Raw genomic sequence first — 14493 nt, 5'->3', positions numbered from 1 at the left:
TTTTCTGCATGAAGAACAGACTGAAAAGAGGGGGCTGTGTTTAATCTGAGAACCTGGACAAATTTTTCCTTTTCATTCACCGGTGAATTCTGAAAGAATCTGTACTTTAAATTGGAGATCAATAGCAAAGATTCTTAATGGAACTAATGCCAGAGAGAATAGCAAAACCAGCCTTACATTTAAGAAGGAAAGGAGAAAGTAAGATGATGATCCGAGGCAGCTCTTGGTTGTTCTGACTTCATCAAACTTCAGTGGTATGCAGTACCTTTAAAAAAATTTTTGAAGAAAATTATTTACCTTAATTTTTTTAATAATTAAAAACTAATGGTATCCATATCCAGTGGTAGATTGTGTTGCATTTGAGAGCTGCCTTCTAAAAACTGACATCCTTTAAAAATTAACAAAAAAAAAGCTAGGCATATATTGTCTACCTTAACTATTTACTGTAATAAATTTACCTTTAAAAAAAAAAGGTAAAAAAGAAACAAAATCAAAATGCTGACATAAAGTACATTTAAGATGCAACCCATCCTTTCCTGTCACTTTTTGCCTTTCATATTAATCATCACTCACTTGTTTAGTGGGAGAGGGAATTTATTCTCGGAGTAAATAACAATGTTGAAAAAATTCCATTAATGATTCTTGCCTGTCTGATATCTAAGGAAAGATGACAGACAATGCCCTGTTTTTAACAGTTTGGTCATAGACAATAAATTAGAAATATTTAGAATGCTGCTATTTGAGGTTTGTTAAGGTTTCTGTTTGACTTTCCCCCCTATGTTTAGCTGCTAGAGCTATATGCTTTTCTAACTTTGTCATATCCCAATTTTTAATTCATATGGACTGATACTAGCACAGTAAGAGTTCTGCCTCCAAATTCCTTAGGCTAAGGCTAAGACTAAATCTAAATCCAAATTGCAGAGCAAAGATGTCATTAGGCATATATCGTGCAAAAATGCAATGAAATTTATTCAAATCCTTAAATATTTTGTACCTCTGAGCCTTTTCCTTTGTAGTCTTGTGATTATTCTTACACTGACAGTAAAAAAAGTGCTTTAATAAAGAGATGTAGTTTATATCAGCACTTGAAAAGATTAATTTTAAAATTATGGATGCAAGTGTAAAGTTTTAATGAATTTAGGAGTCTACAGAAACCATCCAGTGTGCTATAAAGAATAAGAATTGTACTCCTTTTTCTCTGTAAGAATCAGCTGGTGTGATGCAATGCCTTAATGTGCTTGCATTTGTACAGAAAGAGGAAAGAAGCAAAGAACACTTCATAGTTTTAACTCATTGTCTTTCAGCAGTGTGTATTTTAGACTATTCTAATGAACCTGCTGAATTGTTACTTAGAATGTTATGTATTACTATGAATATTTATAAATAAAAATAAATATATAATATAAAATGTATAAATATAGAATACTATATAAATATAATATATTTTTATTTAAATATAAAATTATAAAATTAAATATTTATAGATATAATTATGTTTAAGTATACTTATATGTATGCTTATATATACACTCATGATATATTACTATGAATTTGTATTCATGGAAAGGGCAGTAGTAAAAGGGAAGTTTTTGTATATATTATATTTTTCTATCTCACTAATTGAGTGCAAATTTGGTATAAATTGCTGGTGAATTCTCTTAGTCATCATAAAGGCTGATAACCATTCTTTAATTTTTTATTTTATTTCTCTTAAGCTGTCAGGTCAGTCTAACAAAGTTTGTGTCTGTGTATGTAATTTTTCCATCACTTAATGTATTTTCAGTGAATTTGGAGGGTGGATATTTGGTGATTATGTGTGTTTCATTATGGGGCATATTTTGCTGGCTGAATACTTCTGCCTGGGTAGTAGATGAGATGTGCATGAGATTTTTATGAGAATTAACATTAAAATGTTGCTCTTTGAGAAATTAAAAAGGCTTTACTGAGGTACAATTTTCAGGTGAGAGTATTGCAATTAGCTTATGCGCTCTTTCCTTGCTGCCACTCAAATAAATAGCTTTTGCAGTGTTGTCTTTTAAGTAGATTTCTTGTGCTATCAGAGATTCTGGTGTTGGATATATTATGAGTCATTTGATTAAAATAGTGCTACTTAAGATTTATTCTCATAAAAAATGCTGAGAATCGTCATCATTCTGTCAGTCTTTTTCAGATTGCTGAAGAAACAATTTGTACCATGGCAAAGTTCTATGTTGCAGTCTTTTATGGCAATAAAATTATGGTTTCTAGACATTCTTACAGCTATTACACTAACCAGATAATTTTCTCTGATACTATATGAAAAGCTGTAGTAGGCACTGCATTCTTTCACCTAAGATGCGTTATTATGTTTTTGTAAAATGTGATTAAAGATACTGGTAGCTGAGTGTTACAGTCATGAGGCTTTTGTTGATTTTAATTTAATTTAATATTCTCCAACATTTCTGATAAAATTCCTGTTCCCTGGTGACAAGTAGCTGATGACCATTCAGTTTGGCTTACGTATGCTCCAGATCTCGTAACTGCAAAGTTGGAGAATGCAACACAAAATGCAAAATCTTGAAAGAGACTGTCCTGCATATCTCACAGAATAGAAAGATGTCACCTATTCTGAACCTATTTGCCATGCTTGAGATATGTTATGAAACCTTATTTTATGAAAGCTTTTTTTGCAGATAATGAGTTCTGTAAAGAAGGGAAGCATGATTCCTTAGGGTACAATGAGTCAGGTAAAGAACTCCTTAAAAAGAATTGTTCAGTATATGAGCAATATCAGTTCTGTATACTCACTGAAGTAGAACTCAGATCTTGGAAAAAAGCTCACATGTCATTTGGTAGTTAAAAACCCTAAATTACCCATCTGGAAAAAATCCAGAAAGAAATCTGGAGTTACACATGATGCTTACTGGGAGCTCTGTATGCTATAGTTTTTTTAAAGGCCACCTAAATTTGAGTGTCTCACATCAGGACTGTATACACTTGTCCAGTGTATTTTCAGGTTTGAGATATTTGAGCATTCTCTTTGAGAAGGTAGTGTGAAGGTAATTACAAGGGTTGGACAAAACAGTGAGCTGGTTAGTTTTTCTGTCTCATGATGGCTTAGGGAGAGGCTTACAATGATGGTTTCCTTACTGAGCTGGTAGCAGCCTACACTTTGGGGTCTGCCTGAGCCAGAGATTCTCTTTAGAGTTTGGCAACACTTGCAGTGCTTTCCTCTCCCTCAGGGATTTATGTAATCTTTTTAAATTCATCTGCATTTTTGACAGCTACAGTATCATGTAACAGTAGTTCCACAGCTTAACTGCATATTTGTTTGTGTGCTTTGCATAGTTTTTAATGCTGATAGCTAATTATTTAATTTGTTGCCTTAGTTATTTTGTTTCTAAAAATAATGAAACTTTCTTCTTTACCGGCCTTCTTAAAGTTTCTAATTTTTTTCTTCTTTAATTCTCTGTAAGAATCTTCTTAAGTAGTCTGCTTTCTCAGGCTAAATAAAACATGGCAGTATGTTTAGTACCATTCATGTTTAGAGAAGTTCTTTTATACTTTCCTAATGTTTTATACTTTTTTTTTTCTGATGGGAGCAGGGTAGTTGGGGACAGAAGAGAGAAGGTACCAAAACAGTGTGCTTCATTCATGATGGGAGCACACAAAGATTTCTACCACAGCATAAGGGATTTCTGGGTTTGTGTTGAAGTTGTGGGTACACTTGTGTCACTTCTTCAGTACTTTTCCTTGACGTTTCTAACATTCTGTTTGGGGTGGTCTTTGGTAACTTCAGCTGTTTTTCTCTCCTCAGTTCTAACACTATGTGCTATTACGATACTTCACATGGATTAGGTGTTTACTATTTGAAATTTTCTCTGCCATTTTATTTTTTCATCTACTTGGCATTTTGATGTAGAGTTTTTAGCAGTCAGCTTCAATTTCTGTTGCATTGGATAGTTTACTAAAACAAGCAAATTTTTTTTCCTCACTTGTTCATATATGACTGAATCAGGCAGGATTAATTCCTTTGGTGACTTGCTTTCTCTGAAAAAGCTGTATATTTGTTTTTAACCTTTTAGCTTTTTGTCTTCTAATAGCTCTCAATTTTTGAGACAATTCCCCCCTTTGCACCCATAACCTTTTAGGGTTTTAAAGACCCTTTTTTTAAGAGAACTTGTTAAGTACCTTGATCTAAATAAGTCAACTGTTTCATAGTTCCTTTCTTCTGATTATTTGAGCAATGACTATTGCCATCTACAAAAGTAACACTCATTCTTTCACATAATGTCCTGTTGTGTTTACTACAGAATCACAGGATGGTTGGGGTTGGAAGGGACCACTGGAGGCCACCTAGTCCAGCCTCTCTGCTAAAGCAGGTTAACCCAGAACATGTTGCACGGAATTGTGTGCAAGTGGGTTTTGAATGGTTCCAGAGTTGGAGACTCCACAGCCTTTCCCAGTAGCCCATTCCAGTGTTCTGTCACCCTCAAAGAAGTTTGTCCTCATATTCTTATGGAACTTCATGTTTTCAGTTTGTGTGGGTTGCTTCTTACCCTGTTGCTGAGCACTATTGAAAGGAATGTGGCCCCATCCTCTTGACGTCTTTCCATAAGATATTTGTACACATTGATGAGATTCCCCTGTCTACTCCAGGCTAAAGAGAAGAAATAGGCTTCTTCTTATTTCACGTAAAAATACTCCAGTTCTCTAATCATCTTTGTATCTCATTCTTCATAGAGGGATGCCAGATTGTTCAAGCATGATTTCCCCATGGTGCATCCATGTTTGCTATTCCTGATGACCTTCTTTTCCTCCACATGCATACGTAGGTGTTCCGTCACCTTTCCAGGGATGAAGGTGAGGCTGCTTGGCCTATGGTTTCCTGGATCTTCTTTCTTGCCTTTTGTGGAGACTGGTGTGGTATTGGCTTTTCTTCAGTCCTCAGGAACCTTTCCTGTTCTCCATGACCTTTCAAAGACGATGGAGAGTAGTCTAGCACTAGCATCTGCTAAATCCCTCGGTGCTCATGGGTGAATCCCTCCAGGGCTCATGAATTTGTGGGTGTCAGGTTTGCCTAACCCTATCTTCAATCAAGGAAAAGCCCCCAGGGCCTGGGATTCCTGGGGGTCAGCCTTAGCAGTGAGTAAGAAGCAAAGGTGCTCAGTAACTTTCTCGGTACCTTTTGTCACCAGGGCACCTACTTCATTGGGCAGTGGGCCCACATTTGACTTAGATCTTCCTTTTGCTACTGATACCCTTGAAGAAGCCCCTCTTGTCCTTGTTATCCCTTGCCAGATTTAATTCCAAGTGGACCTTTGCTTTCCTTGACACATAGCTGCCATTCTCTGACAATATTCCTATATTTTTCCTAAGTGGCCTCACCCTTTTTCCACACTTTGTAAACTTCCTTATTGTGTCTGATTTTTGCCAGAAGTGCCTTGCCCATCCATTCAGGTCTCCAGGCCCCCCCTTTGCTTTATGTTTTATACACAGGGATGTCCTGATCTCAAACACAGAGGGAAGTGCTACCTGAATATTCACCATCTCTCTTGGACCTGCTCTACCTTCTAGAGACCTAACCTATGAGATTTCTCCAAGTAAGCCCTTGAAGATTGGTGCCAGAGTTATTTTTCCTGAAGTCCAAGGCTATAATCCTACTTAATGCAATGCTTCTTCCATGCAGAATCCTGAACTCCACCATCTCATGGACACTGTAGTCAAGGCTGCCTCCAGCCATCGCATCCCCAACCAGTCCATTTTTGTTTCTTAATACGAGGTCCAGCAACACATCTTCCCTCGTGGGCTTCCCCACCACCTATGCCAGAGTTACCAGTGCTCTGCAGGAACCTCCTGGGCTCCTGTGTGCCAAGCTATGGTGCCTTTCCAGCAGCTGTGGGCCTGTGATGGTGACAGCTACTTCCTACTGTCTGTGGAAGACCTCATCTACTTCCTCTTAATAATCAGTTGGCCTGTAGTAAACACCCATAACACTAACACTCATTTTAGCCTATCCCTGAATTCTTATCCATAAGCTCTTGGTTCTCCTTCATCCACTCCTAAGCAAAGCTTGGTCGATTTTGGTTGCTATCTTACATAAAGAGAGCTCCACCACCTTGCCTTTCTGGCCTCTTTCCTAAAAAGTATGTAGCCATCCATGACAGTATTCCAGTTATGCAAGATGCCTCACCATATCTCTGTAATTGCAGTGAGATCATGGCCCAGCAACTGCACATTAATTCTAACCTATACTGTTTCTACAGTATAGCTTGCCTGGTAAAGAGAAAAAAAATATTTATGTGGAATTCCCAGGAGTCCTTTTAAGTCCAGTATGAGAGCCTCAGAAAGCTTCTATGTATGAAATACTGATGGGAAGAATTAATTGGCTTTTCTACAGCTTTTTGTAACTTCAGTGTTATAAAACCAGTAATGAAAGTGTAAGAGTTGTGCAAATATGAGCAGACTATTTTAAAAACAAAAAATAGCATCTCTTACTCAGAACACTTGCTTAATTCCAGGTATGGGTGTTTTAGGTTATTACAAAGGACTAAATCATCAGCTTTTAAAATTGTTTTTAAATACTGAAGAAGTTCAATTGCTTTTCCCACTCTTGCAGTGTTCACTTAGGAAGCTCATTTGTTTGAATTTTTGCTCAGAAGAGGTCAATCTGAAAGAGGAAAAGTGTTTTAGTAGATTTGTAGCCTGAGTGACTACTGTCTGCCATAACAATGAGTAATTGAAAGTAATAATGGCATCAGCCAGATCTGTAGTACAAGTAGGTAACTTGTGGTTTTTGTCTCTTTTTTTCTTTCTTTTCTTTGTTTTTGGGGTTTTTTATCTCCCCAATTTTTAAGCCTATGGAAAAGTATTCCTAGTGAGGAAAGTAAGCGGCCATGATGCTGGAAAACTGTATGCCATGAAAGTATTGAAGAAAGCAACAATAGTTCAAAAAGCCAAAACAACTGAGCACACAAGGACAGAACGCCAAGTCTTGGAGCACATTAGGCAATCACCGTTTTTGGTCACGTTACATTATGCCTTCCAGACAGATACAAAGCTTCATCTCATTTTAGGTGAGTACTCTTCAGGATTCAAGTTCTATGAAAAAAAAAAAAGAGCCCTTTTATCTCAATGTTTTGTAAGGGTTTTTTAATGTGGTCTAAAGTACAGTGTGTTTGGAGATTGCATGAGAAAGCATAGGAAGTAAAATACTGTTCATCTTCAACAGTGTCTGTGTTTGTGGTTTTCCTGTTTGAGCTTGAGTGTGCTACTTTGACTTGGAGCGGATTGTGGTTATCTTATATGACTTATATGCAGCAAAAAAATGTTTGACTATTCATCAATAACTGGAAGCATTTGCTTTTGTTAAACGTTTTGTTATGAGATAATTTGATCTTTGAGTATTGAGATACCTGCATATTTCAATTTTTGGGTGCTAAGAGACAGTCCAAAATCACATTTCTTTGCTGAAAGTGGAGCTTGTTCATAAGGTTTGGTACTACTCTAATTTTTGAAATATTTCTGCCTTTCAGATTAGCTGCGAATTTTGGTGTTTGGTGTATGAGGTATATTTTTAAGAAAATTGCCAGCAATTTTTAAAACCTTCTTACATAGAGTATTTTAAAAGAATTGTAAAATAAATGATTAATTTAAGGCTTGGTTTCATAATATGCTTCTCTAGTGAAATGTTTGAGGAAGTAAATTGTCTTTTAACTGAAGTGCAAGTTTTGCATTCCTTTTTATCCATAACTTCAATTTTTCAACCTTTACTAACAGTCTGAATTACATCAAATTAGCAAAATTTTTTTAACATTTAATGAATATAGACTTCTGGCTGTCAATTCTTAGGTCTATGCACATACCTTAGTTTCATATACTACTGTGAAATAATAAATATGTAGAACTGAAATGGAGTGTTCACTAAACTCCTTTTGAAAATGAGAGTTGAAAATTGTAATATAGTTTTTTGCAAATTCCTCTGACTAGGATATTAAAGAAATAAATAAAAGATTGTCACAAATAAATAGAAATATATTGATAGCTTTGTGATTCCTTGATAGTAACTGTTAAAATTAAGGTTTTGAAATTTATATTGGATTTAAAGTTATTGACTAACAATTTGGAAAAAATTGAAATACTAAATGAGAGAAAATGTGAGCATTAATTATAAATATTATGGAACCATTCTTTAAGTCCAGATATTTTTTACTAAAATGAACCTTAGATCCCATAATAAATATTAAAAAAAAAAAAAAAAAAAAAAAAGGGAAACCCAAACAAAAAAAAACCCATAAAACTGAGATAGATGTAGTTAACTAAAAATAAATACATAGTAAGGGGGAAGCTTAGGTGATAAGCATAATTAGAAGGCTATGAAGGCCTCTTGTATGAAAGAAAATGAAAAGCTTGATATTATATTTTCATAAGAGTTAAAAAGGAGCCAGCCCCGTAGTTCTGAAGAACGCTGTGTAGCAGACAGTGCAGACAGGGCACGTGTCCACCATGACGCAGTGTTGGGGTGATGTTTGAAGCAAGAAGTTCATAGCTAAGATATAATTACAGTCTTTTATTTTGATTTTTTTTTTTCTTTTTCATCCATTCTCAGCATATCTCTTTGGGCCAGAAAGGTCCTTTTTTCCTTCATTTTCAGCAGTAAGTAAGAATAATTAGTTAAACTTCTTTTACTGACTTTCTGTAACAGGGAAAATTTCTCCTCCTTAATGTGATGTAAAGCTATTTTATAAATCAACTGGGCTTCACACCCTCCCCGAGGGGAGGAGACCCAAACAGTTTGTTAAAAGTTTTTCATGTCTTATTATGTAAGTCTGTGTAAATCACTTTAATTTTGTTTAGGAATTAAAGTGTTTCAGAGGCTTCTGAATTTTGAGGGAAACCAGTATTTGTCTTGTTTTTGTTCTTGGCTGAATTTAGTGTGTGAGCTACCTGCCATTTTAGTTCTTAGAGGTTTTAGAATTGGAGCCTTAGTGCAATATTTAGTACAGTTCTTCATGCTATCAGATTACATAGCTATATGAATTTAGTCTGAATCAAGTACAAACATGCAGCTGCGTTTCTGCCAGATTTCCAGAAAACAGAGTTGGGAGTTGATTCCAATTTTTATGTTGGCTTTAAACTATATGGAATGAACCAAGTGTTGTATCCATGTGGGTACCATCAGTTCTAGACAGAATTTGTCACACAAGGTTAAACATCTAATCCTTTAAAAAATAGCTAAATAATCTGAACTGTCAGATGGAGTTTATCTGAAATAACCAGATTTTTTTTATTTTCTATTATTCCAGTGATGCATTTGATCTTGCACCAAGAATTTGAAGGCTGTTTGTTTCACTGGGCTGTGGTTAATGTTACAACCTGGATAGAATTTAGCTTCTTGTGCCACTCCTTGTGGCAGCTTTGGTTTGGATCTGTCACAGTCCTTAGAATAATTTAATGGCAATTCAATGCTTCCCTTTTACTAAGTTAGCAGATCTGGCCAGAAATATTTTAAAAACTTGTTTTCTGTTACCTTTTTCTATGTGCTGAAGTTTTTTTAGAAGAAGGAAGCAATTGTAGAACATGGGTTATTTATATTTCATTCAATCTTTTTCATTTGCTTGCCTAGATAAATAATCCTTCTCATGTTGTTTGATTCCACTAATACACCTTTTCAAAGAGAGAACTGGAGAACTGAAAAGTGGAGGGAGATCAGAATATGTATAATTTGTATATATGCTTTCTCCTTCAAACTATTAACTTGAGATTGGATGCCTTTTTTGGATTTGTGTTTTATACCAACAGATCTATAGAAACAATATTCAAGAAAATACTGAGTAAGATTTTGTGGGGCATGTTCCCTGCTCTGTGTATGTAGACCTCAAATACAATGATGGGGGCTGTGAGGTTGCAAATTAATGGCTGTAATGTACACAGCTATCGTAAACAGCTCTACATGTAAAATATGTTTGTGTTACAGTGGAGCTCTGTTGTAATAATTTTTTTCCCCTCTCCCTTACTGTGGGAAAGTCCATGTGTCATAGCCTGCAAAGAATGAAAGTGTGGTTTCCATGAGGGAGTGTGTGTGGAAATAATCTCTGCAGTAAGTTTTGCCATCAAGGTTTCCCTTGTGAAGGGGAAATCTTGTAATTGTCCGTAGTTGATTATTCCCCCTAATACCTGTTTTCTGAATTGCTTTTCTTTGTGTCAGGTCTGCCTTGTTGCTCATCAGAATATTTCATAAGAGTATACAAGGGTTCTGTTTGTAGATATGATTTGTGCTTCTTTCTTTCCATATTCCTAAATAACTAAAAGTCGGATTTTGTGAAAAGACCCATGTTTATAATTTAGGAATAGTTGAGACTTATTTTATGGTTTTGGTGCTTACTCAGAAGTGGGTCTTGTCCTTCCTTCAGTTCTCTAAGAAAGAAATTGAATATTGTACGGCATGATGAAATACTAGTGAATTACAATTCAGGAAGAGCATCTGATAGTAAAATGTGTTACTGAATAGCTTACACAGTACCTAATAATATTCCAATATGAAAATAAATTTGTCAAAGTGAAATTATAAGGTTCTGTGTTCTATTTTTTAGACTATATAAATGGAGGAGAATTGTTTACTCATCTTTCACACAGAGAGAGATTCTCAGAAAATGAGGTGCAAATTTACATCGGAGAAATCGTTTTGGCACTTGAACATCTCCACAAGGTAAAATAACTTTACTCTGGGGCTGATTTCGAGGACTTACAGCTGTGTTCTTTTTGTATCATATAAAGTTGATAAGGAGAGCTATTGTTTTAGATAGTTTTAAAATGAAAGTAACTTTGTCTAGCAATGTGACATTAGTTGAATAATTAGAAATAACCCCCATTGAAGTGTCCCTCCTTGTGCACCAGATTAAGGCCACGATTTTTTGCCTGCAGGGTGAAGAGTAGTGTTACTGACAAATGATTTGTTAATTTCTAGTAATCCTTGTGAACCGGTGTATGTCACCAAAACTAATTTGTAGTGAACATGAACAAGTTTTGGGCTGAAATGTTCAGTTTTCCTTGTTTCTACATAACTGAGTAATAGGGTTCTTGTGCAGCTGTAGACATGAAAAGTGTTGCAGTTCTTAGAAGTAATAAGCAGATTTGTAGACTATTACAAAGCATGCATGTATGTATGGTCTATGTCTAGACTGTATAACAGAAGCATCCATTTTCATTCTTAATGAAAGGAGAGCTGAGTTTTGCACTCAACAGCAAGTATTTGGTTACTTTTAGATTCAAGGGATATACAGTATGTCCTTGAAATTTTAAGACATTAATGCACAGTGTAATTTTTAAGATTTTAAATGTAATTTTAATTATTTCTTCAAAGGCTTCTAAAAATTGTCTTTTTTGAGGTGCAACTTTCATGTGTCAGATTACCTTAATAATGTTAATTTTGGTGTCTTTATATTTAAAAATATTCAGCAACATCTTCTTGATGTGGTTACACTATTCGGAAATACTTTTTCTTATATTCTGTTTGCAGTTGGGGATTATATATCGGGATATAAAACTTGAGAATATTCTCCTTGATTCTGATGGCCATGTGGTGCTGACAGACTTTGGTCTAAGTAAGGAGTTTCTTACTGATGAGGTGAGTATTTGGCTCTACAGTAAGTGTGGACAGAATTGAGCAAGATGACAAAGTCTCGTTGAAATACTAAGCACATTAAAAAAGGATGGAAGTCCTGCATTCCAGACTCCTACATCATAGAACAAAATCTAGTTGTCTGTCTATTACTAGGTTTTGAGCTTTCAAGTTACTGGTTTTAGGCCTGCCAGTGTTGTCATACATCTTTGTTCTAGTTTTCCTTGAAAAGCTTTCATACTTTCTTCTGCTGCCCTTGACATGAAAAGAGAAAGACCTGCAAAAGTCTGAGAAGTCACTTAGGTTTTCATTTTCAGATGCTTTTTTTTTAAAAAAAGCTTGACTGTGCTAATTCATTGGAATGACTAGGCAAATGGTATGCTATGACTCTTCCTTATGCTAATAATAATTAATGTATTATTATCTTGTCTTTTTCTCATCTCTTTGTGTCACTTTTAATAAGCTTAATTGCAAGCTTTTAGGATAAAAGCTTATTTCTTACTAAGTAAGTACATAGTACCTAACAGTGATCTCTGACTATTGATGTTAGCTGTTCAATATTTGTAAGGTACAGTTCTGTCTCCAAATAGGCTTTTTAGATTTCAGAGAGTCAAAAGTGTGCAGGATTTTACTTCTGAGAAATTTTAAAATGGATATTTTTTGGCTTTCACATTAGGTTTCGCAGGTATTGAAATCCGGGACTCCAGATCTAAAAGTCTTTGTTAGAAGCAGCAGAAGGATTTCCTAAAAATAGATAGCTGGTAGTTTCCTCTAGAATATTTGCATTTCAAATGGAATGTGGTAGGATTTAGGAGGGACCATTTTAAAAGATATTAAATTTTGCTTTCTGAAGCAGGGAAGTAGTAGAGATAATGTCAGTATATTCCTTCTAAGTTACAGCACGAAACCAAGAGGAAGTTGAACTGTATGAGAAGGGATTAGCAGCAGATTGCCACACCAGTGCCAGAGAGTAAGTGCAGAGAGATGCAGTTTTCATCAGGAAAGAATGGTAGTGAAAGGTGTGGCTAGGGACCTGTTAGAGGTGTGAGAAGAGCTGTGCTAGGCACAGGAGACAGAGTCAAGTACTGGTATTACTGCACTGAGGGGTGAGAAAAGGAGCAGTACCCTAGCCTCTGATCCAAAGCTGAATGAAGCCTTAATCTTCACTGTGTTAAGAATGTTATAATGAATCAGAACCTTAAAGTCTCAAGCCAGGATTTTTTAAGAAGCACATCTCATCTGTGCTCACCTTAGGCACATCATTTACAAGCAGTGCAAGGAAAGGGGAAGACTTGGATAGGCATCAGCGATATCTGTTTGCTTTATCCACACTCTGAATTGGATTCTTCTTTCTCCAGTCATTAAATAAAGCCATCTTGCTCCTTGGAAATTTGTTGTTGGTTCTTCTGACTCTAATCCCTTCTGTTTTCAGTATATACCTTATAAATGTGTTCATTTAACTATATTTTTTTTCCTTTATTCTCTTTCACATTTTATATTTGTCTTCCCTGTAAAAAATCTCAACAGTTCTCATGTTCCTTTTAACAAGAAAAGTAGTTGTAATTGTGTTGCTTGCTTTCAAAATCTAAGAAATTGTCTTCATTTGACTTAAGTTTTCATGTGTGCTATTGTAATTTAGCTACTGAATTTAAACATTATTAAAATGACCTATTTACACATAGAAATTGACATTTTGTATTGTATTTTTGTAGATAATTGAGCTACTACTTGAGCACTTAAAATTCATTACAATAGATACTTAACTTACACTTCTGAACCAATGTACTTACAGCAGGTAGAATTTGCCTGTATAGTGTTTTCATGCTCACTAGGGTAACACTTCTAAATAAAATTACACAACTGTGTAAGTCAGATAAAGGTGTAGCATTTGCAATTTAGTCAGAGCAGTGTACTTTCATTTGTCTCCCTTTCTTCACGTGTCTTTCCTAGTCCACCTGCTTCTTGTAAGAATTTTTCCATTAGAAATGCATACTTAAGCAAGTGGAATTTGTTCTAGTAATCCTCTCTTTGAACTGATTATCTAAAAAAAGTTTTATTTAGGTTATTAAAAAGGGATAAAAATTACCATAGTAGAGATATGTACTATATTTAGAGTTCTTATTAGAGAGAAATACTTCACCATGTATTTATGAAGTTTGGATAGTTTTGTAGGCAGTGATGCTTGCTAGAAAACATCATGATTCAATGTTTTCATTATCTCTGCTATAATCTGATGACTGTTAAAGATTTCCACATACCTGGGCACCTAATGAATCAAACAAAACTACAATAATTACATCAGATTGACTGTTCTACAGTGGAAAGGTGGGAAGCTACTTTTCCTTAATCACTGAGTGAAAGGAAGCAAATGCCTGTGACTTGTAGGAAAACAGAAACCTATTGATTTCTGTCATGCTGCTACGGAAGCATATGTGAAGAGTGCATTGCCAAGTGTTCTCTCTGTTTTTAGTTATGTGAAAATAATGTGAGAATTAAACATCCAAGTTAAAGCAATGCAACTTTAAGAGCTTTAAAGTATTTTATGGTATTGCTTTGCTGAAACCTGAAATTTATCTTTTACAACTGAATCAACAGTGGTGTTGCCTTTGTTTTTCTTTAAAATGAAGCAATATGCTTTTACCTACATGCAAAAAGAAGAAATAACCTGACTGGAATAAAGTAGTTCAATAAAAAGGAATTTTCACATAGGGTAGGTCAGTATCACAAGGTATTTAAGTATGAAATTACTTTTGATGCAAACTTTATTTAAAAGCTCATGAAGACCTACAGTTTTACTAGCCTAACCAAATAATGGGTTTAGGTAAGAGATTAAGAGATTGAAAGAGATCCAGTATTGCTTTTCATGGCATTTGTATCCTTAACCCCGTGATGAA

The 14493-nt window shown here is 35.2% G+C and overlaps 1 protein-coding gene across 4 annotated transcripts in view; it reads left to right on the top strand.

Moving 5' to 3' along the window:
• RPS6KA5 (ribosomal protein S6 kinase A5) overlaps nt 1–14493 on the top strand; it is a 71560-nt gene that overhangs the window by 15173 nt on the left and 41894 nt on the right. For 2 of the 4 annotated variants that reach the window (XM_059850148.1, XM_059850147.1), the window contains exon 1: nt 11500–11605. Coding sequence is in view for 2 of the 4 variants with exons in the window: in XM_059850144.1 (XP_059706127.1) it covers nt 6837–7055; nt 10572–10687; nt 11498–11605 (443 nt within the window). In the remaining 2 variants the exon portion in view is untranslated. Of the gene's footprint in view, nt 1–6836; nt 7056–10571; nt 10688–11497; nt 11606–14493 lie in introns of those variants that run through there. The other 2 variants (XM_059850144.1, XM_059850146.1) reach the window with 2 other exon arrangements.

The sequence above is a fragment of the Haemorhous mexicanus genome, chromosome 6 (assembly GCF_027477595.1).
Source record: "Haemorhous mexicanus isolate bHaeMex1 chromosome 6, bHaeMex1.pri, whole genome shotgun sequence".
Lineage (NCBI taxonomy): Eukaryota > Metazoa > Chordata > Aves > Passeriformes > Fringillidae > Haemorhous > Haemorhous mexicanus.
The sequence above is the reverse complement of the archived record's forward strand: the minus strand, read 5'-3'. Positions and strand labels throughout refer to the sequence as shown.